Genomic DNA, 27,874 nt, shown 5'->3' with positions numbered 1-27,874 from the left:
GTGTAAAGGAGAAAGACAAAAAAGATAAAATTGCACTCTGTGCAGTGGATAAAGATTTATGATTAATTTAAAAGTATGGTTAGATAGGTGTATGGATTTTATGTATGTATGGGGGTTTTTTATGTGTATATGGATGGATTTTTGCATATCTGTCTAAGTAGAGAGAGAGGTGTGTGTAGGTGCATGCACATATGGTTTCTACATATGTAAAAGCATGTGGAGGAGAAAAAGAAAATTCCAAGACTGCAGTTGCATCAGACTAGAGTTTTATGCTGGGAGTGTTTTGGTATAGCATCCTTGAATATTGCTTGCAATCATTAAAAGTATTTTCTTTACTGGATGGTTTTAGCAACAATGGAAGGATATAAGGATGGCAAGAATGGGACTGTCTATGATTGGTGCTGATTTAGTTATCTGGAAATGGGTGTTCCAACTATGTTATAGCTCTATAACTAAAAAAAAAAACACCAAAAAACCCCAAAAAAACCCCCACAGAAATTATCATTGTGCACTTATTAACTTTTCTCTAGAACTTTCAATCAGATCATAATTCTGTATTTTTAAAGCACAAATTCAGAAAATTTTAGCAACCAATCTCTTTGAAGTAAGTCTCTATCTTCTGTTGGGGAAAGTTGTTAGACATTGACTCTCAATGACTGGATTCAAAGCTTCAAAATAGGATTCCAGTGGAGACTCTTGACATTCTCATGCAGAAAAAAAAGTATTTAGAAATATTTCTTCACATGTATCAAAGTGTTATTCATGTTACTGAAATAAATTACTGTTGTTTACAGAAGTGCTGCTCAGAGCAGTGGCCGTTCCTGCGCCGTCTTTGTGCTATCTCAGAAAAGGTGGAAACAATGCCTTTACTTAGGCTTCCTTTAGCAGTCATCACTATATCTGCCTTGCTGATTATAGCCATTTTTAATTTGGTAAGTAATCACGTTATTCTATGGCTTATTGCAACATCCACAGTTTAGGTAACTTCCTGTGTTCTTTTCATCAAGTGTCAGCTTTTTTTGCTGCTTTTTCTAATGTCTGATTTGCAACACGAGTTGATTTACACAGAGTGTGATATTTACACATAATGCACGAGGTCATGTAAAGCCTTTCAATTTCTAGAACTGAAAGTACATGTGATAGACCTGAGTTCTAGTTTAGACCACCTTTTCTTGCTTTCAAGATGGCATTTAAAATGACTCTTGATTGTAACCCTCATCACTAAGATGGTCCTTTTTATTTTAATGTGCCTTTAAATGTTTGGCTGTGGCAGGGGGCACTTTAAGCAGTTCACTGTGGTGTTTGCACTCGCTGGTAGTAATGTGAATAAGGGAGAGAAGAATAGAGCTTGGCTCTCTTTTAAGCAATACTGCAGAAAATGCTTAGTTTTCTTTTGTAGGGTGTTTTTCCTGCTGGCTTGGGTCCTTGAATTGACTCACAGTGGTGTCATGTGAACAGCACCAGAGACAGCCTAAAAGAAAACAGGAACAGCAGCTGTGAAACTGGGGGAGTGAGGCAAAACCACATTTGTGCCAGATAGCTGTTAGATTAACACAGCCAGGATGTAAAACTTTACCCCAAACTGGTAAATTTTAGCCTTCTTGCACCTTGTGTGTGCATATGTTTAATACAACTACATGGGGATACCATTGTATTTCAACATCTATTCAGTAGCCCTGAAAAGGCAATCAGATCAGGACTCTGTATAATATGGAGAAAAACCTCAAAATCACTGACTACGTGCTGACAAGTTTGTACCGTGGTTTTGTTGATGTGTTTCCTTTTTTCCCCCCATAAATCAAGACTACTGAAAAGAACAAACCTGCAAACTTTACTGGATCAAATGACCTGTGTGCTACTACCTATGTGAGTAGAGTACCGTCTTAATTTCAAAGATTAAAATGAAATGAGTCTTGGCTGGTGGGTATAGAATCAGAAAAGATCCTGAGTTGGAAGAGACCCACAAGGATCATTGAATTTCAACTCCTATAATATAGATGAATGGCAACATTTTGATGTATTTTCATCTTTTTATAAAGATAGATTTCTTTTTTTTTTAAATTGTTGAACACAAAGACTTACTCATGCCACAGCTTTGAAGGATATTTTCTATCATTAGCTGTGGCTTTCCAGTGTATCCTTCAGGAATTCTCAAACGTCTAGAGTACTCATGTATAAAACTGAAGTCTTATTTTGGTCTTTCAACACATTGGAAAGGTGTTCTCTGGCATTTCTGCAAGGGTAAATTCAGCACTTGCTAAAGAATTGACACTAAAGAATTATTTCTAAGGGTTCCCCTTTTTATCTCTTTAATTCCAAAGTAGTATTCTGTTTTGAGATCAGGTAAATATTTGGGATGCTCTTTTGTCACCTGGGCACCCCTTAGATGATGGACGTGCTTTTGTATGATGTAGAGCAGATTGTGTGAGGACCCTTTTTATTGTGCTTATGACAAGTGCATATAAAATGCGCACTGTGCTCATCCTGTAATTTTTTGTTTTTGCATGTCTGTAAATCAGCCTTTGGGAAACACAACTCATTCCTGCATTGAGGAAACTGTAAGTAGAGAATACATGTTACTTTGAAAGCCATATTTTTTAATATTGTATATATTTACTTACTAGTGGCAAGTTCTGTTGCTATATAAAAGCTTTTTTAAGGTATCTGACAGCAGAAAAGTTCTTCATGAAATCAATATTGTTCAGCTGCTGTTGCTTTGCTGAATAAAGTATGGCTTTGCAGTTTTTTTTAAAATTTCAGACTTAAAAGTAGGTGTAAGACTTTAAGGAAAAAGCAGTAGAACAGGATGATGATGTTTGAGTCTGAAAGATGAGAGCTGTACCTGCAAGTGTCCCAGCAAAGTGTCTTGATAGAGTGAAAGGATTTAAATGGCTGTCAGACATGTGGCAGTGTTCTCTGCGTAGTGGTTTCTTTTCAGAGGTTTGGCTTCTGGGTGAGTGTTTGTTACCTTTTAGAGGCTACACTCAATGCCTTTAGGATGGTAGAGTTGGTACAATTTGTTTTATGTGGGCCTTGTTTAGGAGTTCTGGCTTCATTCACTTCAGCAGAAACTGCTTAGCCAAGAATCTCACAGTCCTGTGCTAGGTCTGTGCCCTTATGAGTGGGAAAACTGTACTTTGTGCATAAAAATAGAAATGACTTCTCGAGGAGCAGAAGCTGAGGCGATTTTGGAGTAGTCTGTAGACTGAAGTGTGCCAGCTCAGCAGCTCACACCCGTGCCTGTGGCTGCAGGGACCAGCCCCGTCTGCGCCACGCACTTTGTACCACCCGACACCTTCAGTGCTGCCAGCTGCATCCTGAGCTGGGACACCACACCTGGACTGGCATTCCTCTGGGAAAGCATTCAGTAATTCCACTGGATAATGGCCCTAGCTTGGTAATGCTTGTTAGCATCAAAGTTCCTATGAAAGAGCCTTGTCTAAGGTTGGATAACAGGTCACGGTCTTCACATTTACAGGTGGGGAGGAATGGATGGGAATGTGGTATCTGCTTAAGGTTACAGTGGGAGAGCACATTCAAAACAGGATTAGAAGGCTGGAGTTCCTGGTTCAGAGCTGATTCACTGTCTTGAATCTTAAATAAGTAATTGCTTAAATTAATAGACTTCAGAAGATAAATCCTCAGCTCTCTTCAGTTTTTATCTGGCATTGCTTGCTTCTGTTGGTGTGATGTTTTCTGTTTAAATCCTCCTGTTGGCCCTTAAAAACTTTAAAAAAACTAAACTAAAGAAAAGTACTAAATTCAGCCTTTTAGTGTCATTAAAAATAAGTGTATTTAGTGTATTTAGCAAGCGACTGTTTAAATTACAATGACCACAAACTCAGAGTATTTGCTATGGTTTGAACATCTCTTAGGCATGAAGTCTGAATAATGCAACTGCTCTTTAAATTCTTCCTTTACAGTATTATGCTTACTGCTGTATATTGGGGTTCATCGCTTGCTCGGTATTTCTTCAAATGAGCTTCGAACTCAAAGTTCTCCTCCTGTCCATTGCTGTGACTGTCTACCTCATCCTCTTTAACACCCCTCAGCACAGAAACTTGAGCTTCTATGGCAACAGCACCAGGTGCAGTGGCAAGTTTCTTATTTAATGTTTCATTAAAGGAGGTGTTAGATTTTTGTACAACTACTGGAATATTGCAATGTCAAAATCATGTAAGTCAGACACTGCAAACCTTTCAGTAAAGTTAATGACAGGGAAATCATATTAGACAATATCACCTTTTTTTTTTTTTTTTTTTTTTTTTAAACAAAGTGTGTTTTCTGAAGAAAAACCTGTAATGTGGCTTCTGGGATCCCTAGAACCCTTAGCTTACTTAGAAGATGAGGGAGTCTTATTAATCTCATAATAAGGTTGCTTTTCTGATAAGCTATGAAGAAAAGCCTTGCTAAAATTCTAATGCTTCAGTAGAATAGTGACCTTCATGTACTCACCTTACTAAGTGTAGGTATTTTGAAAAGTAACAGCAATTTACCTGATCTAATTGCAGAAACTGAAAATACTTAAGAGAAACCATGTGGAAAGGTTTTACTGTTCATTTTTAAGTCTTTCTCAGATTCCTCAGAATAGTCTCATAGCTGAAGACTGGGCTAAGTTTATTTTGCTGTGAGCTGTCAGCACACCTTAAAAAAGCTTGAGTGAGCTCTTAATTTAGCCTCTTAATCATTCATATGATGAGAATTTAGTTTGTATTTGTAAAAATTAATAGATGGCTAAGACTGATCTTACTATAAAATATGAGTGGTGTCTCAGATACAGGTACGATTGTCTTTCCTTCCACAAAGAAGAAAGTTTCTTTTCCTCCTTTAAGGAGGAGGTTTTGTTGGCTTTGTTTTTGTGGGCTGGGGTGGGGTGGAAGCTGAAACTCAAGTCTGTTGGAAATTAAGATGGCTCCATTAAGATAAAACCATGTTGACTTGAACATCTCACTACAACAGCTACATAACAAGGTTTCAGCACATAGTGTGTCCTTATATGAAATGCAGCCCATGTTCTGGGCTGACTGATAATCCTTTCTTGTTGTTAGGACAGGACCTGTACCCAGGCAGCCACTGGCACAACTGAACAATAATGTCGTGGTTTATGTCTGAAGAGACACCCCCTTCCCTTACCCTTAATCATGTAGGTTTTCTAAAAGGATACAGATGATTTTGTATTGTTTTCTTGTTTTCAGGCTTTTCATCAAAGAGCCGAGAATAATGACTAATTTATATCTGGTTCTGTTTTACATAACCCTTGTTTTACTTGCAAAACAGGTATGTATTTAAAACACCATTGCTTAGTCCTTTTACTTGCAACAAGTTGATTTAAATAAAATGCAGAAGTGTTGTTCCATGAAATTGTGCTCTAGTGTATATTTTTATCTTATTTTAATATTCTGTTCTTAATTGTAGGTAGCGTACTTACTTGTAATTAGTTACAGGTAATGCAAAATTTTTTACTGTGAAAGGATGGGAACATTTTAATATCTTTCAAAAGTGTTTGCATCACAGAAGTGAGAACTTCCAGATTCTTCCAGTTTGGATCTATCTGTATTTATATGTCAATAATAATTCTAAATCAAGGCAGCAGTTCAAGATAAAAATAATCACCAGAGTATTAATGTGTAATTTTGGTAAATACACTTGCTGGTACAAAATGGCATTTGGTCTCACTGACTGCTTCATGTTTTTCTGACCTTTGTTCTCAAAGTACATCTTTCATAACTATATAGGCTCAAAAGGCCTTGAAGAAGCTCTGTTTCTTCTTATATGTGCTTTTTAAAATAGATGCTTTACACGTGCTTTTTGAAAAAAATTACTAATATTTTTCAGAGATATTTTATGGATTTCATTTATCATGTTTGGTCTCTTTGCAGATTGACTATTACTGTCGACTGGATTGTCTGTGGAAGAATAAGTTTAAGAAAGAACACGAACAATTTGAAACTATGGAGAATGTTAACAGGCTTTTGCTGGAAAATGTACTTCCAGCACACGTTGCCGCGTATTTCATTGGTGAAAAACGAAATGAGGTATGTTGAGCCTCTGCTGTGTGAATGACAGTAAATTGGACCTCTGTGACATAACATGTGATGTGAACAAGCCCACAGAAGTCTGTTTGTATCCCAAGACCTTTGTAAACCCAGGAACCTGCTAACCAGAGAGCCTCAAAAAAAAATTGCAGACTGTTAGTGGCAGTCCCTGAAATCTGTTTTCAGAATTGGTGCTTTGATTTCAGGACACAGTTTAAGTTTGCTAAAAGTTTGAAAAAGGATTTACTGCTTTCCAAAGACTATGTTTTACCAGAGAGGATACATCACAGTTTCTAGAGAAGTCAGTTGAGGAAGAGATAGTATCTCCTTGGTAGCAACCCCAGTGACAAGCTCACTGATAAGGACTTTTTTTTTTTAGACATCTCAATCTTATTCTGCCAGCATATCATTGAAGTGAATATTGCTGTGTGTCAGGAGGCTGGCAATGTCCAAATAGATAAGAATCTTTGAGATATCTTTAAGGTATCTCAGCTTTTCCTTAGGCAAATAAAACTTTGTTAATGTTTCTGACAAAAATAAGAGATGCCCACTATAAGGTGCTGTGATTGATTGACTTCATAGGGAAGCTGTGACTTGATTACTGATTAGAAACAATGGTCATGAGTCTGAATACCTGTGGTGGAACGTGACTGCTGACAACGTGTGGATATATTGTTTTCCTGTAGGACTGGTACCATCAATCCTATGACTGTGTGTGTGTCATGTTTGCATCAGTACCAGATTTTAAGGTGTTTTACACGGAATGTGATGTCAATAAAGAAGGCCTGGAATGCTTGCGGCTGTTAAATGAAATCATTGCTGACTTTGATGAGGTAATTAAGCTTCTGTCAAAAATGCACTGGATTACATATTTGCTGCAAAATAAGTGTTTCACTAGATCAGTGAGCATTAGAGGGGGAAAAAAACATTTTTACACTGAACTGATATATTCTGACTTCAGCCTTGCAGTCTTCAATGATATATTGTCATCTGATAGGGATTTTCAAGTACAACATCTAATCCATTAGAAGTATGGTTTAAAAGTCTTGAATTCAAGGACTGTATTTCAGTACTTCAGTACTTCTGTTTCTCCTGTGAGCAGGTAAAGCAAAACTGTGAAACCAATCGTCAGTACTTTATCTAACCTTCATGTCAGTGATAGTATTCCTGGAGATGCTTAATGTTTATTGTAGAGAGTATAAGATTTCTGGGTAAATACTACACTGATATATGTCTCAAGTCTCAAGTTTTTATTTTCTTTTCATTCAAACAGCTCTTGTTAAAACCTAAATTTAGTGGTGTTGAAAAAATAAAAACGATTGGAAGCACTTACATGGCAGCAGCCGGTCTCAGTGTTACACCAGGCCAGGAGAACAATCAGGTACGTTGTCTCTGAAATCTGCCTTCAGTATTCTGTGGGTACGTAGGTGTGTTTCAAAGTAACAAAATGTAATGAGATACAAAAGAGAAAGTAAATCACCAAGAGTGACTTCCTGAAACGTGGAAAAAGGTGATAAAAGTGTATTGTCTCCTGCAGAATTCACTATTTATCTTCTAGTGCCATTTTTCTTTTCCCAAAGGAGGCATTAAGTTTGTAACCCCAGCATACTTTTGACACCTTGCATCTTTGATTCCAGTAACTTATCATGTCTAGATGCATAGCAGAATGGCTCTAATAATAGGGAAGGCAAAGAATGGGAGCCAAAGAAAAGGCCACCAACTGGACAGTAAGCTTTTTGTGATTCCTGAGAACTGGCACAAAAAGGGAATCCTCAAATGCCATGTTAGGCCTGAAACTGTTGGTCACCCAGAAGAATGTAAACCAAATTCTGTACTTGGGCTCACTTTCAATGTAGGAGACTTGTGTACGACATTAAAACACACATAATAATATAGCCTAAACATGTGAAGTTAAAGCTGAAATCCTAAAGGACAGATAGTAATGTGTTATAAAATTTAATCATGACATGCTTGTTGCCTCATAGCCATTCCAGCTGAATTTATTGTAGTTTTAAAAAGACATTTTGAATGTTTGTTGCACTGTGCAATTCTGCAGTTACAAGAATGAGTGGTGTCCTCCTTATAAATACATACTCTGGTCACTACCAGTCCTGCTTGGGAATAGTAATTTGTTATTTTATAGATATGATAATATGTGTTATGACTTGCACAGGATAGGGAGAGACAGCATGCCCACATTGGGATTATGGTGGAATACGGAATTGCCTTGATGAGCAAACTGGATGGCATCAACCGACACTCCTTCAACAACTTCCGCCTACGCATTGGTAGGTTCTGTCTGTGAGGAATGTGAGCTCTTCAGCCCAGCACGGTGGGACATGAGATAGGACCACGTAGGTCACGTGCTGGGGTCAAAGGTAGTATTGTCTGGTCAGCTTTTCAAATATGCCAAGCTCCTCCACGGATGGGCTTTTCTCATCACTGGAGGGAGCAGCAGGAAGACTGCAGCTGGATGAGTCTGGAGGAAATGAAAGGTGCGGATGAGGAGTGACGTACCCTGTTAGTGACCGTTGACTAAAGACAGTATTGCCACTATAGAAATGTTTATTTCCATACAACAAAAGTAGAAAAAGAATTTTGCTGCGGCATGAATTGTGCCCCAGCTCTTCCTCAGACTTCCCATTTTATAAGGAGTGAGTCACTTCACATCTCCTGAGCCTCAGTACAACTATTTATAGAAGAATGTTGATACTGATTGCCAGAAATGTGTCACAGAGTTAAGTTTTGGGTTGGGTTTTTTTTGACCCTGAAGCTACATCTAATAACGAAGCAGTATGTCACATCACTTTCTACTTCAGTAATGACACCTGCTTTTGTTTATCCAGGGATCAATCATGGCCCTGTGATTGCTGGTGTGATCGGTGCCCGGAAACCTCAGTACGACATCTGGGGCAACACTGTTAATGTTGCCAGTCGAATGGAGAGCACGGGGGAACTTGGGAAAATCCAGGTAAACCTATGAGCCTTGGAATGTCTAAGGAATTATTTCTAATCGGCTGTGGATTTTTTTTTTAATGTGAATAATCAGAAGAATTTCATAAGACTTTCTAATTCTTTTCACACAAAGGTCACAGAAGAAACAAGCAAAATACTACAGGAGTTGGGATACTCGTGTGAATGTAGGGGACTCATTAATGTCAAAGGCAAGGGAGAATTGAGGACTTACTTTGTTTGCACTGAGACAGCCAAATTCCAAGGTATGGGACTGAACTGAGGCTATGATGAAGTTAATCAAAACAGACTTACAACTGCCTCCCTTCTGTGAAGACTTACAATTTCCCTCCTTATGTGAAGGACTTTATTCTAAAAATATGTATATGCTGTTCCTTTCTCTTCTACACCTCAAGAGAATTCTTTTTTAATAAAGAAGAGTTATGAAAATTTCCTAGAAGACACACAACAATCAGTCTGAAAAAGACTACTTTTTCCTAAAATAATTTGAGGACTTACCTGGAATTGCCATGAAGCATTTTCAGTTCGTTTCTTTCCTTACCTGCACTGTGGGAGTCTTAACAGCTCCAGTAACAACACGTGTGGATGCACTGTGGAACTCATTACCATGTTAAAACATTCCACTGCTGGTTCTTTGACACACACCTGCTTTTCAGTATTGTGTTTGGCCAGGCATGTGCAGTGATACCGTGGGCACTGCATATCCTGCTTTTAATGCTGAACAGATTCACAGAAGACAGCTGAATAATGGGAAGAGGAACACAAATGAACTCAAATGTATCATATGACAACTGTGCTGAGCCCCTTTGGGGAAAGACCCACATTGCACAGTATCTGGTCATTTTATCATCCGTGCCTTCTCTGCAGAAGAACCTTGTGTCACACAAACATTTTCGTGACCAAGAGCTGTTCAGAAATAACTTTCATCTAGTTCAGCGTGTTTACATTATATTACATGTTCTCCTTCTGTGTCTCTTTATTTAGTATCTGCATGTGCATTTTATTCAGTCACATGTAAGTCTTACAATTTTTGACTTTAAATTTCAAAAAATCCATGGGATGGTGAGTGTGGGGCACCTGTGGTTTACCTGATAGACAGGCTCTGACAGCCCCTGGTGTTGCTGACACTGGCAGGAATTCTGTGTGCTGTGTTCTTGGGGTACTTAGGGAAAAAAAATAATCTGTTCTGAATTGCTGGAAACTGAAGAACAGAATTATTAAGATAGTATTAGAAACAGTAGCAGATACTGTATTAGCGGAACTGTGTCTGAGGTGAGGTTTGGGATTTTTTTTTTTTGTTTCTACAATTTGACTAGCCACTGGCTGGTTTCTGTACCTTTTAAAGGTAATGCAGTTTATGAAACAAACTGGTTTTGAAGGTTACAAAAGAAAATATTCATAATGGAAATGTTTCAGCAGAGCCCCAATGCTGAAAGTATGAGTAGAGCATTCATATCATCATGGAAATTGACTTACTGTAAGTTAGTTTAGTCTGTAAAGTTTTTAAGCTTTAGTGGCTTTTGCTAATTTCTAAATCGGCATTTTTCTACTTTCTGCAATCTCTTAATCTGTTTTCTGTTGGTGGAGATCGTATTTTGTAAGGCTAACACCTTGTGCCCAGCTACATGTATTAACTAAGATGGATTCTCCCGTCCTCCCCACACACCACATACAGTAGGGCTGGACAGCACAGTGATCAGTGAGTACAACACCTGTTTAGTTAAGCCTTACTGTTCTACAAACAGAGCAGCACTTACTGTTTCTGGATTTAGTACTGACCCATCTTGGACAAGTGTTTAAGCAGTCCTATGCATCACTGCTGCTTTCTAATTACTGTGTAATTTCTTTAGAAGATGAAGTGACTATGTTTCAAGACAGGAACAAATCTAAATATTGTCCAACTGTGGATTAAAAATTGTGCTTGCAGCCTTTGTCAATTTTGTAGGTCAAATCTGTGTGTAGTAGCTCTCCAACAGAAAACAGCATATTAGAAAACCTTAGTTTGAGGTTGTCTAGTTCACACGTGGGCTCTGCTGAAGAAGAAAGCATCATATGTGGTGTCTCGTTAGTGCAAGTCAGTGTTGTAGTTGAATAAACTTTCAAATAGCTTTTGCTGCTCTTGTATGTTGTGTATTTGTAGTTACAGGTGCTCAGCAAGCATTTGTTTTGAGATATTTATTTATTGTTTTATAGGGACCATGCATGTGTCAAAGGCTCCTTTCAGCAGTCTGATGTCCTGTTAGGTGAAGTGACCATTGTCTCATGAATCCATTTTGAAAAGTGCATTATGCCTATAAATAGAGCTGGCTCTGAAGTGCTTCTGTTCACAGAACTAGTAGAATGTAGATGTAAGTTATCTATGAAAGAAAACTCGCTGTAACAGCATTTTGAAATGGTTTTGTTTACACGTTGCCTTGTCAGCCTGGTAACTTGCTTGGGTGTAACTTCAACTCAACCTCATTTGCAGAAGTGCCCCGAAGAGCTGCAGCTTTCAAAGGGGAAGGAGCTGGGTTTTGTTGTGAGTTTAAAAGGACTGCTGGCTTGGTGTGCTGTGCATGGTGTACTTGGGGAAGTTAGAAACTGTGTGATGAAAAAAGAGGATGACTAATTTTTCATCAGAACTGGAACTATGTAATATGAGAGCTATATTCAACCACAGAAAAAGTTCAACTCAAGAAAAAACTGTATTTAAGTAATTGTTTTCAGCAGTCCTTCTGAGAGCAAACTGTGAAACTTAACATTGAGGAAAAAATCTTAGTAGAAATATCTTCCTTACAGCATTATTTTTTTCCTTATATGGAAAAAATGGCACTGTATCTAATTTGAAGAGCTAATGACATCTGAATTAGGCATCTGTTTTAAAGAACAAACTTTTGTTTTTACAGTGAAATAAAAACTTCCTGAAACATGTTTGGGTTTGCAATTATTTTGATGAAGATTCCCATGAATAGAAGGCATATATATCCTTACAGCCCTGAAGAGTTAACAGGATTGTGTTTGCCTATAAACTAAACTCAATATTTACCTTTTTAGAAAAAGTTGCAAGTGGAAAATGGGTAGAGTGACATCCATGTGTTCAAGAGCTGAGGAGAAATTTCAGTTGTTGATGTTCTGTCATTGGTGGTCACCTCCTGCATGTATGAAAGGTGGGTGATGGGCAGTGAGATGCTGTGGAGTGAGCCAGTAAGGATCTGGCTGGCACAGCTGCTGTGCATCTTGTCATTTTCTTGTAGCATGAAAATGACCTACATATTAATGGAAAAATTCATTCCCTGGGTAGTATTTCAGCTGCAATTACCTAGAACTGAAAAAATTCCAGTGGTGACTATTAAGAACTCTTCTGGGACAACCGAAACTACTGGAGAAAAGACCAGGTTGACAGGTAAGACTTCTGGAAGTTTAAAAACAGTTAAATAAGTATTTCTGCAGACATTTCTAGAGAGGAGGAAGGAAGGGAGGGCAAGGATGATGTTGGCCATGGCTGGGGGTAGAGGGTGGAATTCATGATCCTCCTTTGCCTTTAAGTTATCTCTTAATTCAGTTCCCTGCCACTGCACACATCAGTGATGGCTGATCAGACTGAACTGGAGCACTACATGACATTCCTCTTCAAGTCCAAGGTTACACTGGAATCATGGGGTAAAAAGAAGCAACACTTAAAAATTAAGGATGCCTGTGGTAAAAGCTACGTGTATCACTGTGATATGGTGAGAGAGTAAGTGATGAGCACAGGGAAAAGCCTTCTTGGATGAGTCACTGGCTCCACCTGTAACACTGCTAGAATGTGCCTAAGAGCTGTGCTGTTGCTCTGCTTTGTCTGCAGCTTTGGTGAACAGGGAAGTGACTTTTAATGTGAGGAGGCTTCTAAATATATGCTTCTTTCTCATAAGCAAGCCCAAAATCATTACCCAGACAGTGTCTAGTAATAACTCCAAGTAATATGAAGAATTGTCTGAGTGTTTCAGAGTCCACTGTACTACCCTGATGAGGTGTTTTGCTGACAGCAGGTGGGTCTCACCTGCTGGTCTCATCTAACCTTGCCCCCAAGCTTTAGGATACGGTGAGGAGACAGTGAGGTTTCTTTAAGAGATTCATGCACATTCAAAGCCGCACAAAGCTGAGCATTTGTTAATTCATCACACTACACTGGTTTTATATAAAAAGTTTATTTCTCTTCCTCATGTTCAAGAGAGATGCTCAGTAATTTTAAAAAGGGGAAGTTGCATGTTCAGATACTACTGATATTTGCACTAACCAGACTCAGTCTACTACACTGCATTTAGAAACTTCTGGCTGAGTCCCTGCACAATATATAGGCACATTTTCACTATGCTTTGACTTTTCCAGACACTTGACAATCTATGAAAACTTAAATGCTGCAGAGGCGCTTTAAAATAATACAGAACGCAAAAAGAATAATTTAGTGCATTTATGTAGCAGAAGTAACTCTAATACAAACCCTCCAACTTCAAAAGCCATCAGTTCCAAAACTTAATAAACAAAAGTAGTTTAACACACAATTTACACACGTGGTGAATGCACCTGAAGGACATTAACCTGGTTCTTAAACAGAATCAAACAAACAGCTGTAAACTGAACGGAACCTTCAGCCTGTAACTGCGCCACACTCGCTTTCAGGGATGGTGATGGTCTTTTTAGGCTCTTCAAAGTCTGAAAGTTTACAACAGATACCAGGTCACTGAACACATAAATAGTTCAAGTGAAAGACATGCATATACAGCAGAGCACTCCTCAAGTCATTTGCTATTTGTGCAGATAGCTCTTTGTTAGCTGTACTGCAACAGTCCCAGAAAATCCTATGTTTTAGCTGGTTGTGTTACAGAGCTTCTCTGGTAGAGTGCTATGAAAAAGAAAATGCTCAACAATTTTGAAATTGAAATTTCTTGAGCAGTTTCCTTGAGAACGTGAATAAGTTCCTGAAGTAATCCTGCTCTTTCAGTTAAAATGTTATTTAATGAAAACTTTTATAAACCACAGATTGAGTAAATTTGATATGTGAATTACATTTCTTGAGAGAAAATTCTCCCCTGTCTTATCCCAACTCTGGGTATGCTTTGGCCATGCATGTGCCACAAGGGGCAGGTCTGGTTTTGGTATTGATACTTTCCACTGACCAGACTCCCTAATCCAGCAAAACCAGCTATTACTTTTGGCTGGATGAGGTGAGTTGAACTCATGCTGTCAACTTACAAAGCACGACACCTGGCCAAATTAAGCAAAAGGAGTGCACAGCCGAAAGCCTGGTGGAGAAGGAAGCACAATGTCCTTTTATCAGTGAGGAATTTTAACTCTTCTCTTGCAAATTCACAGTAAATGGAAAACTAAAATTGAATTAATTGCCAAGCTTTAAAATTTGGCAATGCTGTAAGATGGATGGTAAAGTAACGTTCCATATATGCAAAAGATTAACTTTGGACTGAGACCAAAGACAGCAACTTTCCCTTTGAAACAGAATTTAAAAAGGAGAGAAGTGAAAACTGGAACTATGCTACTGCAACTCCTACCACAAGCCAGTCTTAATGATTTGCAGATGTGGTTTTGTTTCAGTTGAACAGATGCTACAATACGTTTTTGTATACTCACCCTCTGTCAAATCTACCCAGCTGTCTTCTGTGTCAGGTACAGGAACTGAGATTCCCATTGCTTTCCGGATTCCGTATGTACTGACAATGTCACCTGGAGTCACTTGTTGTGCAAGTTCTTTCAGGTTATTGGTTACTCTCTCCGCTAGAAAAGATAAGTGCATGTATTTATATATGATGTACAGACACAAACCTGCTGGAGGAATGTATGACTGGTATTAGCTGATGTGACATGACAGACCAGTAACCAGATGCAACCTGCACCAAAGCTGTCCCTGCAACAACAACTCTGTTATACTCAAGCAACCCTTGTTCAAAGACACTTGTAAAACACATGGAGTTAGAAGTATTTGGCTATTGTCTGCCCCCTGGTATTAGAGAAAGCTCCAATCAGTTCTAGGACATAAACAAATAAAGAGGAAATACTTGCAATTACTGTTCAAAACTTTAATTTGGCTTTACATGCAAAAAATTTGATCTTCTAGGCCCAACAGGGCACATATTTTGCACTATAGCTCTTGAACTTTTTTCTTTCTTGGAGTTGATACAACTGGGGACTTATCAATTCTGCAAGAATGATCAGAAAACAGTATATTTACCCAAGTGCATTTCCCTGTAAGATGGACCCAGAAGACAGATCATATTAGGGGGTGGTTTTGTACTCAGTCGTTCGTTTTGAGCATCCTGCAGTTCTCTGAGCAGCTTTGTTGTTTCATCAAGTTTCCTCTGGAAGATTTCAGCCTCTGTTTAAAAGGAAAACAAAGTCCTGATTAGCAAGAGAGTATATTTACTTACATTATGATATAAAATATGGTGAGGGACTGAGAAACTGAAGCAGTTACAGACATACATCAAAAGCATGACTACCAAGAAAACTCACCCTCAGAATCAAACTCTTCTATAGGCATACCAAAGTTTGTGACTGCCTTTAGTGCTGTAAGTCTGTCATTATTAGCAGCATCCAACCTGGCAGCAATATCACTTTCCATAATCTGGAAAAAAAAAAAAAAAAGGCAGCAAGTAATAATTTAGATAATACTTAGCTCAGCCTTCAAACAACAAAATTGTTTGGGGAAAAGCAGAACATGATGTTAAAGTTAGTCTGCTCTACAAAACAGGTGAACATACAAAGGGAAAGCTGAAAAGACACCCTGTGAAATTTACTGTTCTACAGTTACTCAGTGTATTATACTGTTTCATACTCAAATAGAAAATGGCATCTGCCAAAACCACTGGGGACATGCACAAATGAGGCAGTAACTTAAGACCAGCATCCCAATTAAAAAACAATTTAAAAATTCCTTGAGCTCACTTAAAACAGATTTTATTGAATATCTATCTGTGGCCAAAATTCAGGAGGAATCTGGGCACTGGCTGCACATGAAGGCTTCAGGAGAGCAGCCTGTGCCCTAGAACTGCTTCCTCTAATTGAGCAAAGTTGGGGTGCAATGATTTGAGAGCTCTATTTTAGTGCCTACAGGGGCACAAACTGAGAACTTCTCCCAGACTGCCATGTACCATGTGGCATCTTGTATTTATATTACAAGTTCATGTTAAACCAAACCAGACTAAGATAGAGCCAAAACTATAGCTCCCAACAATCACAAACAAAAATATATAAGCATTTTCTTCCAGTTCTCTTGACATATAGTTAAGACTTAACTTTCTGGAGAATCTTAGTCTCCTAATGCCTACAAAGGAGCATGTCATTGTCATGAGTCCTGGTGTGTTGAAGTCTCAGTGTGGCTGCACAGGCCTTGCAGTTTTAGGCAGTTTTATACCTCTGGGCTTAGATAGGTTGGTTAGAGTAGTTAATTAATATAGAAAAAATTTACCTTTGCATCTTTTATTGCATCACTTCTTTCATGTGGGCCTTCAGCTTCCTCCAGTGGCTGAATAGATTTTTAAAGAAGGCATTAAAATTACTCTTTTAAGTTCAAAGTAAAATGTTACAAAATGCAGTATTTTTCAAGGGAAGTATACATACAATGTCATAATGAGCTTCCTCTGTAAAGCAAATTATAATGCAGCTATTTTTTAGGGTCTTTCCTGAGATATTGATGTTTACTAAAATACATTTTTACAGGGTAGGTTTTATTGCTCTTTGCAAAGTTCAGATGTGATGTCACCATCACAGACTATTTTCTGGGGATGAGGAGGAAAAGGAAGGGTGGTTATTAAAGTCTGAAATGTTTTCTGTTTCTGTACATAACTGTATTTCTCTTAATACTGGCAACAGTAAGTGGCTGAACCCTGTCAGTCAGTGCCACTACTGGGTACTAGAAAAGAGCTGACCTCATAATGCTAAGCAAAGGTCTGAACTGAGGCTAAAACATGATCTTTAGTCCATGAACTATTTCTAGTATTGATTTAGGTAATACTTGACCCATTAGTAAAAGGTCACAATCTGTTTATTTCAATAGTTTGCATCGATGTGAAACTCAAAGCAAGACTTTTAGTTAACAGAAACTGCCCTGAGGAGATTCTCAAATAATTCTTGATTAGTCAATTAAGTCATCAAATCAGTCCCTTTGATTCCAGTCAGGTTTAGCACAGACATCATTGAAATCTCCTAGGAATTTGAAGGGTCAGTGTTTGGTATTTTTACATGGCACATATTTGAGTTTAAAAGCACTGCACCAAGTAAAGGAGAAAACTACTGACTCACTCTCCCAAACTAAACAGTGGCTGCTTGGAACATGATAAACTTCATGGAAACATGATAAACATTTCATGGAAACAAGAAAGCCTGTCAATGATCACCTCATTTCTAAACAACTACATACTGCTATTTTCTTACTAAATGGAACAGTAGCCAGTGACAATGGGAATGGGAGAGTAGACAAAAAATGTGTAACTATGTCTATATCTACAGTATGTTGTTAATATTCATGTTTCACTAATTAACAACTCAGAATAATTCCTTTCCAGAAAATGCAGCCACTGCAAAGATCAATCTTCACTTTCAAATGTTACCAATTAAAAGGGAGCCATCAACAGGATCAGCATCCTCTTTCTCTTGCTTTAGAGCTTGTGAGCTAAAACCAAAGACCAGACAGTATTCAAATCCACTCTTACCATTTCTAGTTCTCTGAGAGCTCTAGAATGTCCTCCTTTAGTTAGAACATCAAGCAAACTATCAGCCATTAAGAGAGGATAATCTTGGGATTTCATAAAAAAATCTTGAATACTGAAAGAATAAAGATAGTTAAGGTAACTACTTTCATACCAAATGTTTAATGAAAAAAAGTTATGTAAGGTCAAACCAGTATGTACAGCATAGAAAATACAAAAAGTAGCACAGGATTTGATCTAAATGGCTTGCTTTAGTTTAATCAGCCATGCCTTCTGTAGCTGAGGAACTCATTCCGAATCTGAAAACTGGAAATACTTGGAAAAGTGTACTGACTCAGGCAGCTGCAACAGCACAAAAGCAAACCTGCACAGGCCCTTCATGTTTACACTGAACTTAAATATTCCCCCATTTCATACGAATTTATACAATGTGTATGCTATTTGTGAAATTCTCATAACACAAAAGGGCTTTGAAGTTTTTATAATCAAGAATAATAAAGCCAATAAGAATTGTTTTTACTGTAGTAAATAATATGAAATTTAAGCAGACTACACACTATTAAAGGATTACATTGGGAATCACTGTGTTTGGATTCAGCTTTCCCTCTATCCTCTGTGTCCACAGTAGTTTAGTCAGCATTTGACATTTAAGACTGTAACTAATGTTAATTAATGTTAAAAAAATCCAGTTTGTATAAACATTTGTACCACTCAACATTTTTCTAGCTTTGAACGTGGGTCCTTCAGTAAGTTATAAATACATTTAAGTTTTTAGACAGGGTGTTCCTAGGGATTAATAGTATTAAAATTCTCCCACCTTGGCTAATTTCACTTTAGAGGCAGGTTCTTTAACTAAGTATTTGTTTCTTAAACAAACAAACCCCCCTAAGCTACAAAGACAGCAGTGACATCGCTCCACAGCAAAGACAGCCCATACTGCAGAGAGTTGCACATAACTTCTTCTGGACATGTAAACTGTACTGTGCACCCTGGCTGGATTACCTGGAAGATCCTTGATTAGAGTCTTCCCCATATGTTGAATAGATTAAGTCAGAATCTTCTTTGCTTATGTTGGCAAATGTAGAATCGTATGTTGGCGCATAGGAACTAAAGGGTCCGTAATTCAAGTACGTCACTAATGAATAACAACAGTGTTAATTATTACCTGTGATATTCATGCATCAGATAAAATGAGAAGGGGCAGTAAAACAATCCCAGAAAAGAAATTTTCAGATATGTATTTCTTAAGGTGAAAAGAAGCTTTCACAGAACACCATCTGTTCACACTGTAACATCTTTTAGTAACCTCTAAATCAAATGCATTTGTATTTGCAAATGTGTTATTAACAACACTGTGTGCCTTAGCTCAGTGGGAACAGCCTGATGCTGGTAACAGGTTCTCAGGCTCTATGAAAGCTACCAAAAGCCTTTCTGTATCTGGTAGAGTTTCTCTTCTCAATGCAGATGAACAGTAAATATACTGCCTCTTTTGTATGTACAAATTAAGCTGGATTTTGATGTGCTGTTTAGTTGTGTCATAGACACAAAGAACCATAGAATGGTTTGGGTTAGAAGAGACCTTTAAGACCATCTAGTTCTGACATCCCTGACATGGGCAGGGACACATGTCATAATATGCTCTGTCATTAAAAAAACCCTAGTTCCAAATTGGTGTGCTAGTAACGAGATCAACACATTTTGTTCATGTAAGGAGGATTTGTATTTTCTTTTGTTTTAAAAATCAGCACTTACCTGGAGTAACCTTGTTTCTTTTATCTTCTTTGAACCCTTGTAACGTATTAACTCCTGACTGAAGCCTTCCTGCTGTCATACCCAGCTTCACAGGGCAGTAACCTGGCTCTTCAGTATCAAAACACAGAAACAGAGAAGGCATATGAAGATGTTTAAACTCATTCAATACTCATAGCTAGAAACTCAGAATTGATAGGACATGATTCTCAAAGTGTTTTCTTCTCCAAATGTTTTATACTTAAGTCTGTGTGACAAAATGATCTGGGACTCAGACAGTTCCCAATGGCGGAATATCTGTGATCTTTTGGGTCAGCAGACACTGCACTCTGTACATGGACCAGACTTGAGGGGATCCCAAGAATGAAATGTGCCCAAGCACATGGCAGGTAGTCCCTTCTCTAATGGCAAAAGCTTTCTCTTGCAGCTCTCACAAAGAGCTGACACAAACCAGAGAAGCAACAGCCACTGAGGGCTCCCTTCAGCTGCTCCTAACAACAGCCACAACTGAAACCCATCTGCATGACCCCTCAGCTGCAGCTTTTTCAACCCAGATCTTTATCAGACTGAAAGAGGCATTCAGCTCTTGATCAGGGTTTGCTGATCAGACCCTGCAAAGAAGCAGCAGACCAGGTAGGTGGAAGTGGCTTGTTACCTGAACTGTGTCAACTTACCTCCTGCAGTAAGGTCAACTGGATTAAGAAGGCCCAGAGTTGTTGTACCATCTGGTTTTCTTCTTTCAAATTCACACTGCAATAAGATAAGACTATATTAATTTACATAGTAGTTGAAATTCCTGGTCCTTAAACTAATAAAAACATCCAATGAAAATGATTCCTACCTGTAGGAATCAGAAAGGAAGGTCAGTCACTCAGAAGTGAGTGCTGCTCTATGAATTTTTATTTGCACTAGAAATAACTGTATTATTGGTATAGGCACAATAAATTAAGAAATTATGATAAACATTAATATTTCTGCAGGGGCCAAGAGGTGAAAAATATAATTCATATAGAAAATCAAATGGGCAGAGGATTACTGACCAGGGTCCTTCTCCTGTAATGTTAATAACCTTTGATCAGATACGTGCCTGTTTCACAGCTACAAGGTTTTTACAGGTCAGATTTGAGGTATTTTCTTCACGTTCCTACTTCACCAACAATTTCAGAAAATGTAAGCTCAACTCGCCCTGCTGATAAAATTCCATGTGTATTCAACTGATGTGCCTTTTTTACCCTTATGATGTCACACAGATATCAATTGTGTAAAATGGTGCGAGCTGTAGCAAAAGCAGACGAGGAGTTTCAACTGACCTAAGATGCTGAGGAAGCTTGGTTTGTGAGAAAGTGAAAGGAGCTACCAAACACACACAGACTTACCTGGCTGTTTGCAAGTCGCCTGGTTAACTTGCCTCCAGATTCTCTAACAATACGATCAATCTGCTCCTGTTCCCTTTCCAAGCTATTGCTTCGTAATTTGTCTTCAAGCAGGTCTTTGTCCTTCCTGCAAATAACACCAAGACAACTCAGTTAGAAGCCTCAACACCAATTGGCTAAATAAGCACTAAAGGGTGCCATGACAAAATTTAGCCAACTCTGTAAACTGGTTTTTCCAGGCAAAACACCTAACAACAAAAAAAGTGTCATTTAATATGACAGTATTTAGTACAACTGGAGAAGGCACGTGACAAAAGTTCACATCAGTAAATGCTTTTTTATGTTAGTAACTGTAAATGTCTCCGTGTAAAGGTCTCCCATAAAACTAACTAAGATATTTTTGGTATGTTAGAGACTCCCAATTTTAGAATCTAGTATCTATCTACCTAAGTATTTAGTATTTTGAAATCTGGTATTTCTAGACATTAAAAGCTATTTCAGGATGCACACTTTCTGTAGTTAGGTAGTTACACGTTTCAAATACAACTACTATGCAAAAAAACCCCAACAAAACTGAAACTGGCTTTATAGTTATTTCTGCCAAAATGTTTAACAGGTCATGTTTGTGAGCTTTCTCCAAAATATACTAGTTCTGTAAAGTGGACACTAAAATAGAAAATAACTGAAGGAATGGAGTTGATGAGCAGTACAAGACTATCTACATGTAAAAATGATGGTATCATAAATTATTCTAAACTTATCTGGTTTTAGTATATGAGGACACTTCATGTAAGTGTTGCTCCCTTGAGATGATGATGTTTTAGTGTATAAGCAGTACCACAAAGACAGAAATCCGCATCCATTGGTCCCTAAGTCACCTTGTTTCAGTAGCATTTAAAGGATGTATCCTGTAATTGTTACTCAGATAATACTTCACTTTTTGTGTTCTTTGCTAGGTGATTTGAATGCTTTGGTGTCACCATCCGTAGATTCTCCTTTGTCTTTCCCAGGACCGTTTTCATCTTCCCCAGTTTGCTGCAGTTCTGCCTTGTCCTTCTGCTTCCTTGTCTTCTGCAGGTCAGCCATGAATTCTATACTTTGTTTCAGGCTCTGAATTCTCTCCTAAAAAACACCAAAATCCTTTTATTTGTTTCTTTAATGAATCTTTCTGTAACCTACCCATAGAGGCTCATTTTATTTCAGCTCTTTCTTTCTTACTCTAGCAAATATAAATGCAGTTTAAAAATTTAATATGAAATGCAAGTACTTCTTCAATAACTGATCTGGCAGCAGTACTAAAACAATGTACTATTTAAATTCCAATATACAAGCATTTGACAAATATTAAGCAAGATTTTATTAATTTTCATGAGATCCCTGTTAAAAAAAAAAAAAAAAAAGGGAATAAAGAGGGATCAAAAAAAGAAGCAGCATATTTTTTAATATTTTGGTTTGTATTTTTTATTACCTGGCTAAGTATCTTCATCCCTGAGTGCAGCAGTTTTTTTGCAGCTTTGTAATAAATGGTGTCTGGTTTGTTGTAAATCATTGCATTAGTACACATCAGTTTGAAGTTATCCTGTACAAACATTAACAATTTTGGAATGAAAGTTAATATTATACAGTGTACTACACCTTGTTGAAAATGCAGTGTCTTGAGCTCTAGAGAAAAAACCCTTAAAGAACATTTTTAATGAATGAAGAAATCTATTAAAAATGTAAACCTTTTCAAGATGGGGCTTTACGCACCACAACCCTTTTTTCTTTTACTTTCAGAACTTATTTGGTTACAAAAATTCAACAAGAAGCATTTCTTCAAGCAGAAGTACTGCTTCTTTCTGGCATCTTCATATTCTCATAAAATCCTAGAGCTCAAATCGATTGAGCATAGTGCTTCTCTGTAGTCAAAATTTAAAGCATTACCTTTAATTCTTCTATGGACTGGTACCCATTGTTCTTGATCTTCTCTTTCATGGTACTAAAATCCATTGGGTTTTTAATGATCATGGAATAGCCAGGGGCAATAAAGTCAGTCACAGGAAATGAAAAGAAAGAACTTGGATCCTTTCTGTTAAGAAATGAAAGATGTTTTTTTATGTTTCAACTTACAACAAAGAGTTTGGAATTAAACAGAAAGGAAAGAACTAAGTTGAAAAGGAATCAGAAACATAAAGATAGAAATGGCTTGTGTCAGCACAATCTTTCATATTCGAGGTTGAAAAGATCTCACAGGCAAACCCATACACCAAAAAAGTGTTGCAAATATATTCTAGAAGTTATTTCTAAATTTTGATAAGTACCTCTGTTCCCAAGATAAAAAAAACCACCAACCTTTTTCTTTTAAGGCTTTGGATTTTCATACAGAGATTTATGAACCTCTTTTCACAAAGGGGTATATGAATTACAGTATAATTAAGTTACTAAAAAATTAGGGAGTAAATGTCATAAAATGTATTCTTGTAATTCATTGCTTACTCTGCAGTGATCAGAAGGGAAAGCTTGTTGCTAAAAGTTGTGACAGAATGTGTGTATTTATGTTAATTTTCAGGTTGTGTAAAGTAACATATCCCAAGACTTTCAGTGATCTCTGACACACAGTGACGTTCTTGGGTGTTTCTACCAGCAATAAAATCAAAGGGAAAGATCTTTCAACCCCTCTTGTACAAAAGTCAAGAAAGACTTTTTTAAACAAGAGACTACCTGAAAGAACTACAAATTTGATTATTTTAATCAAAAGACATTTGGTTAATATGGCAATAAGAGAACACATTTTAAGTTTTCAAGTGCATACTTCCTTTTTATAGTAAATAATGCTAAAACAGGAGAACTTAAGGTAAAAGAAGTTCCGGCAAGTTGATTCCAGACTCTTGTGTTTTCTTTTCAAAAGGTTCTTATAAACAAAGCATCACATTATTGGAAAACTGTCCTGGTTTTGAAAGTTTTGAAAAGTACTATAAACTTGAAACTGGAAGTGTTTACAAGAAGCTTAAGCTGAGAACTTCTAAGTACATGTTCTTAAACTAGTTATTTAAATTCCTAAAATAGCCCTCTTCACAAGATACTTAGCAATAATATTTTAAGTGAACTTTTTATATGCCTTTTCCCTTGTTGTATGTTATTGTCATTCCATGGCTCTGAAAGCCTGTAGCACAGACATTTACCTCTGCAGCTGCCTCATGAGTTGATTCAGAGCTTCTTGAAGTGGTGTCTGCTCCACCTCTAGACCAAAAAGAAGTGGGAGGGGGAAAGGGTGTGAGACAGAACTGAATGCAAGAGGCATTCAAATTCCAAGATGTTAGAAATCAGCTGAACAAAACTGCTGCAACTTGAGAATTCCACATGAAAGAAAAGAATACAGTGGCAAACCCCACAATACATACAGGGGATCTACTTTTCTCAGTGCCCTTAACTTGACATTCTGCTTGCTCTGACAGAGGTACCAGATACCACCCTGCAAACCAAGGATACAGTAACCCCATTCCAAATTTTTGTACGAGATGGAGAAAAATAGAGATGGCAAAAAATGTCAGGTCACTTACTATAGAAACAAAGAACAATAAAACACCAATCAATTTAAGGAAAAACGAAATTAGCAAAAGAAACTCCTTCCCTCCCCACCCTTACCTTCCTGCTTTGATAAAGTGCTCGTCAGTGGTTTCTCTGGTGACAGCTCCATCCTGACGGGGGTCTGGCATTTAATTTCCTGTTCTCCCTCACTGTCTGCATGGTCTCGATCTCGTTTCTTTTTATCCTCCTAGGAAAGATTGTTATGGAAACTTAACAGCACCTACCAACTCAGCATTGTTACTGTACATAATGCTCTCTGTATTTTTCAGAAAAACCTTAACAAATTTAAAAAATAAGAATAGTTTGTGTTTAAAAACCTTGTATTCTTTATGTACTGTCTCCATCTGCTGGACACTGAAGTAATTCAGCCATACAATGAAATGTATCACTGAATGAGTCTTTTAGAAAATGTGACAGCTGTCTGGTGTGTGTCCCTTAAAAGTGGGACAGGAACAACTCTGCACAAAGAATTGTCCTTAATGATTTTTTGAAAGTTTTAGAAAAACTAAGTAAGAAATAGTTAGCAAGTTTAAGATTAGAGGTACTCATAGTATTTAAAATAGAAGTGTTATAATTACTTACCATGTTAAGAATCCTGACAAGAAAATGCTTTTTTTTTAGTTTTTAATTAAGAACTTGTGAGTTCTTCCTTATGTTTTATATAAACAGATTTGTTTAGACAGAGAATTCCAGCCCCCCTTTTCCATTCTCTATACTCTTATACTTGCCAATATTTTTCAAAAAATGAGAAATTTCAGATTACTCATCTTTTTCTAGTAAAAGTATTTGGAAAAAAGGAATCAGCAAAGCTAATACGCTGAGTTTGTATGTATTCCAGTTTAAGAGTACAGGTTACAGTCGTATCTGCTGCCCTCCTGATGTGAAGCCCAGAGAAAGGCAGAGTTGCTACTTTTTTTTTTTTCCTTTTCCTAAAATGCAGTAGCACGAACACATACCTTAACTTTTCTCCTTCTTTTCTCCTTTTCTTCTCCGGGAACTTGTTTTTCCCCTTTCTTTCTTTTTTTTCTTTTTCTGTCCTTGTGTTTTTCATGCTCGGATTTGTCTTCGTAGAGGGCGGAATCAAGTCCCGCATTTCCAGTGGAGAGTTCAGCAACTTCGCTTCCTCCAACTTTCAGCACCAGTTTCAGCGGCTTTTCCACATATTCTTAAACCAGCAGAGAAACGAACCGTGAGTACCACAGAAAGCACACTCCCGGTCCGAACAAGCCCGCGCCGCCTCTGGCTCCTTCCAAAGGCTGTCACTGCCCCAGGTTTGATTTCCAGACCCTCCTGCTGCCTCTCCCCCACACAGAGCCGACCCCGACGCCCATCTCCCCGCCCCGGGCCCGCCGGCGGAGCCAGGGCCGCGCTCCCCCCGCGCTGCCGCAGCCACACACCCAACTTCCCAAACGGCCCGAGGGCTGAGGGCCCGCCCTGTAAGGACCTACCCTCGTAGGGGTGTTTGTCCGACTTGTGCTTCTTGTGTTTCTTGCCCATGGCCGCGGCCCGGCCCGCCCGAGCGGCCGCGCTGCTGTGGCGGAGCCCGGCCCGGCCCCGCGCGGACCGGGGAACTGACGGCGCCCGCGCGTCGCCCCCTGGCGGCCTGGAGGTCTGGCGCACGCGCAGTGGTGCGTGGGAGGGGGTGTGTGGCGGCCGGTACAGCGTTGTGGTTTGTGATCCCTGATCCGTGATCTTGGATCCGTGATCCGTGATCTTTGATCCGTGATCTTGGATCCCTGATCCGTGATCTGCGCCTGTGAGCGGCGAGCTCGCGGCGTTTTCCCTCATGATCAACCTCCCTCGGCTCTCCGGGCACCGTTGCCTCTCCAGAGCCCTCACAGCGTCCTAGAGAATGGTTGAATCGTCAGGGTTGGAAAAGACCTCTTAATATTATCAAGTCCAACCACCAAAACAGCACTGTAACCACTAAAGCACATTGCCCAGCGCCAGATCCAGGCGCCTCCTAAACACCTTCGAGGATGGTGACTCCGCCACCTCCCTGGGCAACCTATTCCAATGCCTGAGCAGCCCAACAATGAAACATTTTTTATTTCTAATACCTGATCTGAATCTTCTCTGTCCTGCGACTTCCCTCAGCTTCCCACGCCCCGTCCCTTCATGCAGCCGCCAGCGAGTTCCCTCCTGCTCCCCTGGAGATGGGGATTCACAGAACCACAGGATCAATTAGGCTGGAAAAGACCTCAGAGGTCTTTTAATCTATGACCAATCTTCACCATGTCAACCAGACCATGGCACTGAGTGCCACGTCCAGTCCTTCCTTAAACACCTCCAGGACTGTGACTCCACCACCTGAGTAGTCAGCCCGAGCCCTCCTGTGTTTGCAGTAGCTGGTGCTGCAGAATCTCCCTCGCCATGGGGTAAATGTGACACCAGCTAAGGGCTGTACATACCTGAGGAAGGGTTTGCAGACGTGCACAGAGTCTGTACTGATCCAAAGGGCTCTCCTGTGCCCTGGCAAACAGCAGCGATGGTTGTGCCTGTCCTACGCAGGCTGGGATGGACTCAGCCTCACAGACTGAGTGCCTAAACTTGCTCACCAGTTTTCAAAGCAAATACTTTATAATCAGGTTTAAAAATCGAAGAGAAATATATTTGTCCATTACATATTAAAAATTAGAAATCCTGACTTCCTAGAAATGGTGGAGGTTGACACATTTGCTCATTTGTCTTGCCTGGCAGTACTTCCCAAAGCAAGAAAAAGGTTTTCAAAATTAAGTATAACACTAATTGTATAGTCTCTCAAAATTAATAGTTTATTTGTTGCCATTGCTTAAACTGCAGTCATTGCTGTTTCAACAGCACTGTGTGGGTATTGTTTTCTGCTAACACCTCTTCTGCAATACAGCTTGGAATTTTACTTCTCTGAAGTTTGGAGAGCAAAAATAAACTGCTTCTATTTCAAAAGAGAACCTTTAATTTATTCCCACACAACAGTCCTGTAAGTATTCCTCAAGTTTATTGAATCATATGAGATGATTTATGGCAAAAAAAAAAAATTGTTAATTAGAAATTTATTATATGTGTGGCTTTACATCAATACAAAGTTTATTTTAAGCGCTTGAGAAGATCGAGAAAATCTCTTGTCTGTTGTCCATTCAGACACTGGGAATGTAATCAGATGTGACAGCTTTGTTTTGCATTTCGCTGGTTACATTTACTGTCATTTGGTATCCTGCTCAGAGAATTGTGTGGGTGGTGCTCTGGAATAGACCACAACTTTCCTGCTTGATCTTACTCCAGTAGTTTGAAATTCAGCTATAATAGACACTGTTGTTTTTCTAATTCACATCTGGATCCTTTAATACTCTTATTACATATGCAGTGAATGTTCTTAAGCATACTTTAGAGAGAGGTAGAGGGCTTTTGCTTGGGATGTGGCCACATGTAGAAAATACAAGACTAGTAAATATTTAAAGGACACGTTTTATAGAATGAAAAAAAAGTCACTATATCCTCTGTTCCCACAAGAGGATTGGCA

General features: G+C 38.6%; 2 protein-coding genes across 5 annotated transcripts in view; one reads left to right on the top strand and one right to left on the bottom strand.

Annotated features, from left to right (window-relative positions):
- ADCY7 (adenylate cyclase 7) overlaps positions 1 to 11,922 on the top strand; it is a 59,275-nt gene extending 47,353 nt beyond the window's left edge. For all 4 annotated transcript variants that reach the window (XM_050311224.1, XM_050311221.1, XM_050311222.1 and 1 more), the window contains exons 19-29: positions 795 to 932; positions 1,804 to 1,866; positions 2,520 to 2,558; positions 3,924 to 4,087; positions 5,196 to 5,277; positions 5,880 to 6,035; positions 6,722 to 6,868; positions 7,309 to 7,416; positions 8,209 to 8,323; positions 8,882 to 9,006; positions 9,124 to 11,922. In XM_050311224.1, the coding sequence (XP_050167181.1) occupies positions 795 to 932; positions 1,804 to 1,866; positions 2,520 to 2,558; positions 3,924 to 4,087; positions 5,196 to 5,277; positions 5,880 to 6,035; positions 6,722 to 6,868; positions 7,309 to 7,416; positions 8,209 to 8,323; positions 8,882 to 9,006; positions 9,124 to 9,270 (1,284 nt within the window). In that variant the 3' untranslated portion in view covers positions 9,271 to 11,922. The remainder of the gene's footprint in view (positions 1 to 794; positions 933 to 1,803; positions 1,867 to 2,519; positions 2,559 to 3,923; positions 4,088 to 5,195; positions 5,278 to 5,879; positions 6,036 to 6,721; positions 6,869 to 7,308; positions 7,417 to 8,208; positions 8,324 to 8,881; positions 9,007 to 9,123) is intronic.
- Positions 11,923 to 13,155: 1,233 nt separating this feature from the next.
- On the bottom strand, positions 13,156 to 25,951 carry BRD7 (bromodomain containing 7). Its single transcript, XM_050311231.1, has 17 exons — positions 25,824 to 25,951; positions 25,332 to 25,540; positions 24,433 to 24,562; positions 23,970 to 24,027; positions 22,732 to 22,876; positions 22,277 to 22,387; positions 21,746 to 21,930; positions 20,812 to 20,935; positions 20,110 to 20,185; positions 19,439 to 19,546; positions 18,689 to 18,821; positions 17,690 to 17,801; positions 16,447 to 16,503; positions 15,492 to 15,603; positions 15,211 to 15,354; positions 14,613 to 14,756; positions 13,156 to 13,679 (listed from the first exon to the last, which is right to left on the bottom strand). Exons 1-17 carry the CDS (start codon positions 25,870 to 25,872, stop codon positions 13,615 to 13,617), a joined length of 1,962 nt encoding a protein of 653 aa, XP_050167188.1. The 5' UTR covers positions 25,873 to 25,951; the 3' UTR covers positions 13,156 to 13,614.
- Between the last annotated feature and the right edge of the window lie 1,923 nt (positions 25,952 to 27,874).

The sequence above is a fragment of the Myiozetetes cayanensis genome, unplaced genomic scaffold (assembly GCF_022539395.1).
Source record: "Myiozetetes cayanensis isolate MyiCay16 unplaced genomic scaffold, myiCay2020 scf16, whole genome shotgun sequence".
NCBI classification, from domain to species: domain Eukaryota; kingdom Metazoa; phylum Chordata; class Aves; order Passeriformes; family Tyrannidae; genus Myiozetetes; species Myiozetetes cayanensis.
This window is presented reverse-complemented; position numbering and strand designations above follow the sequence as displayed.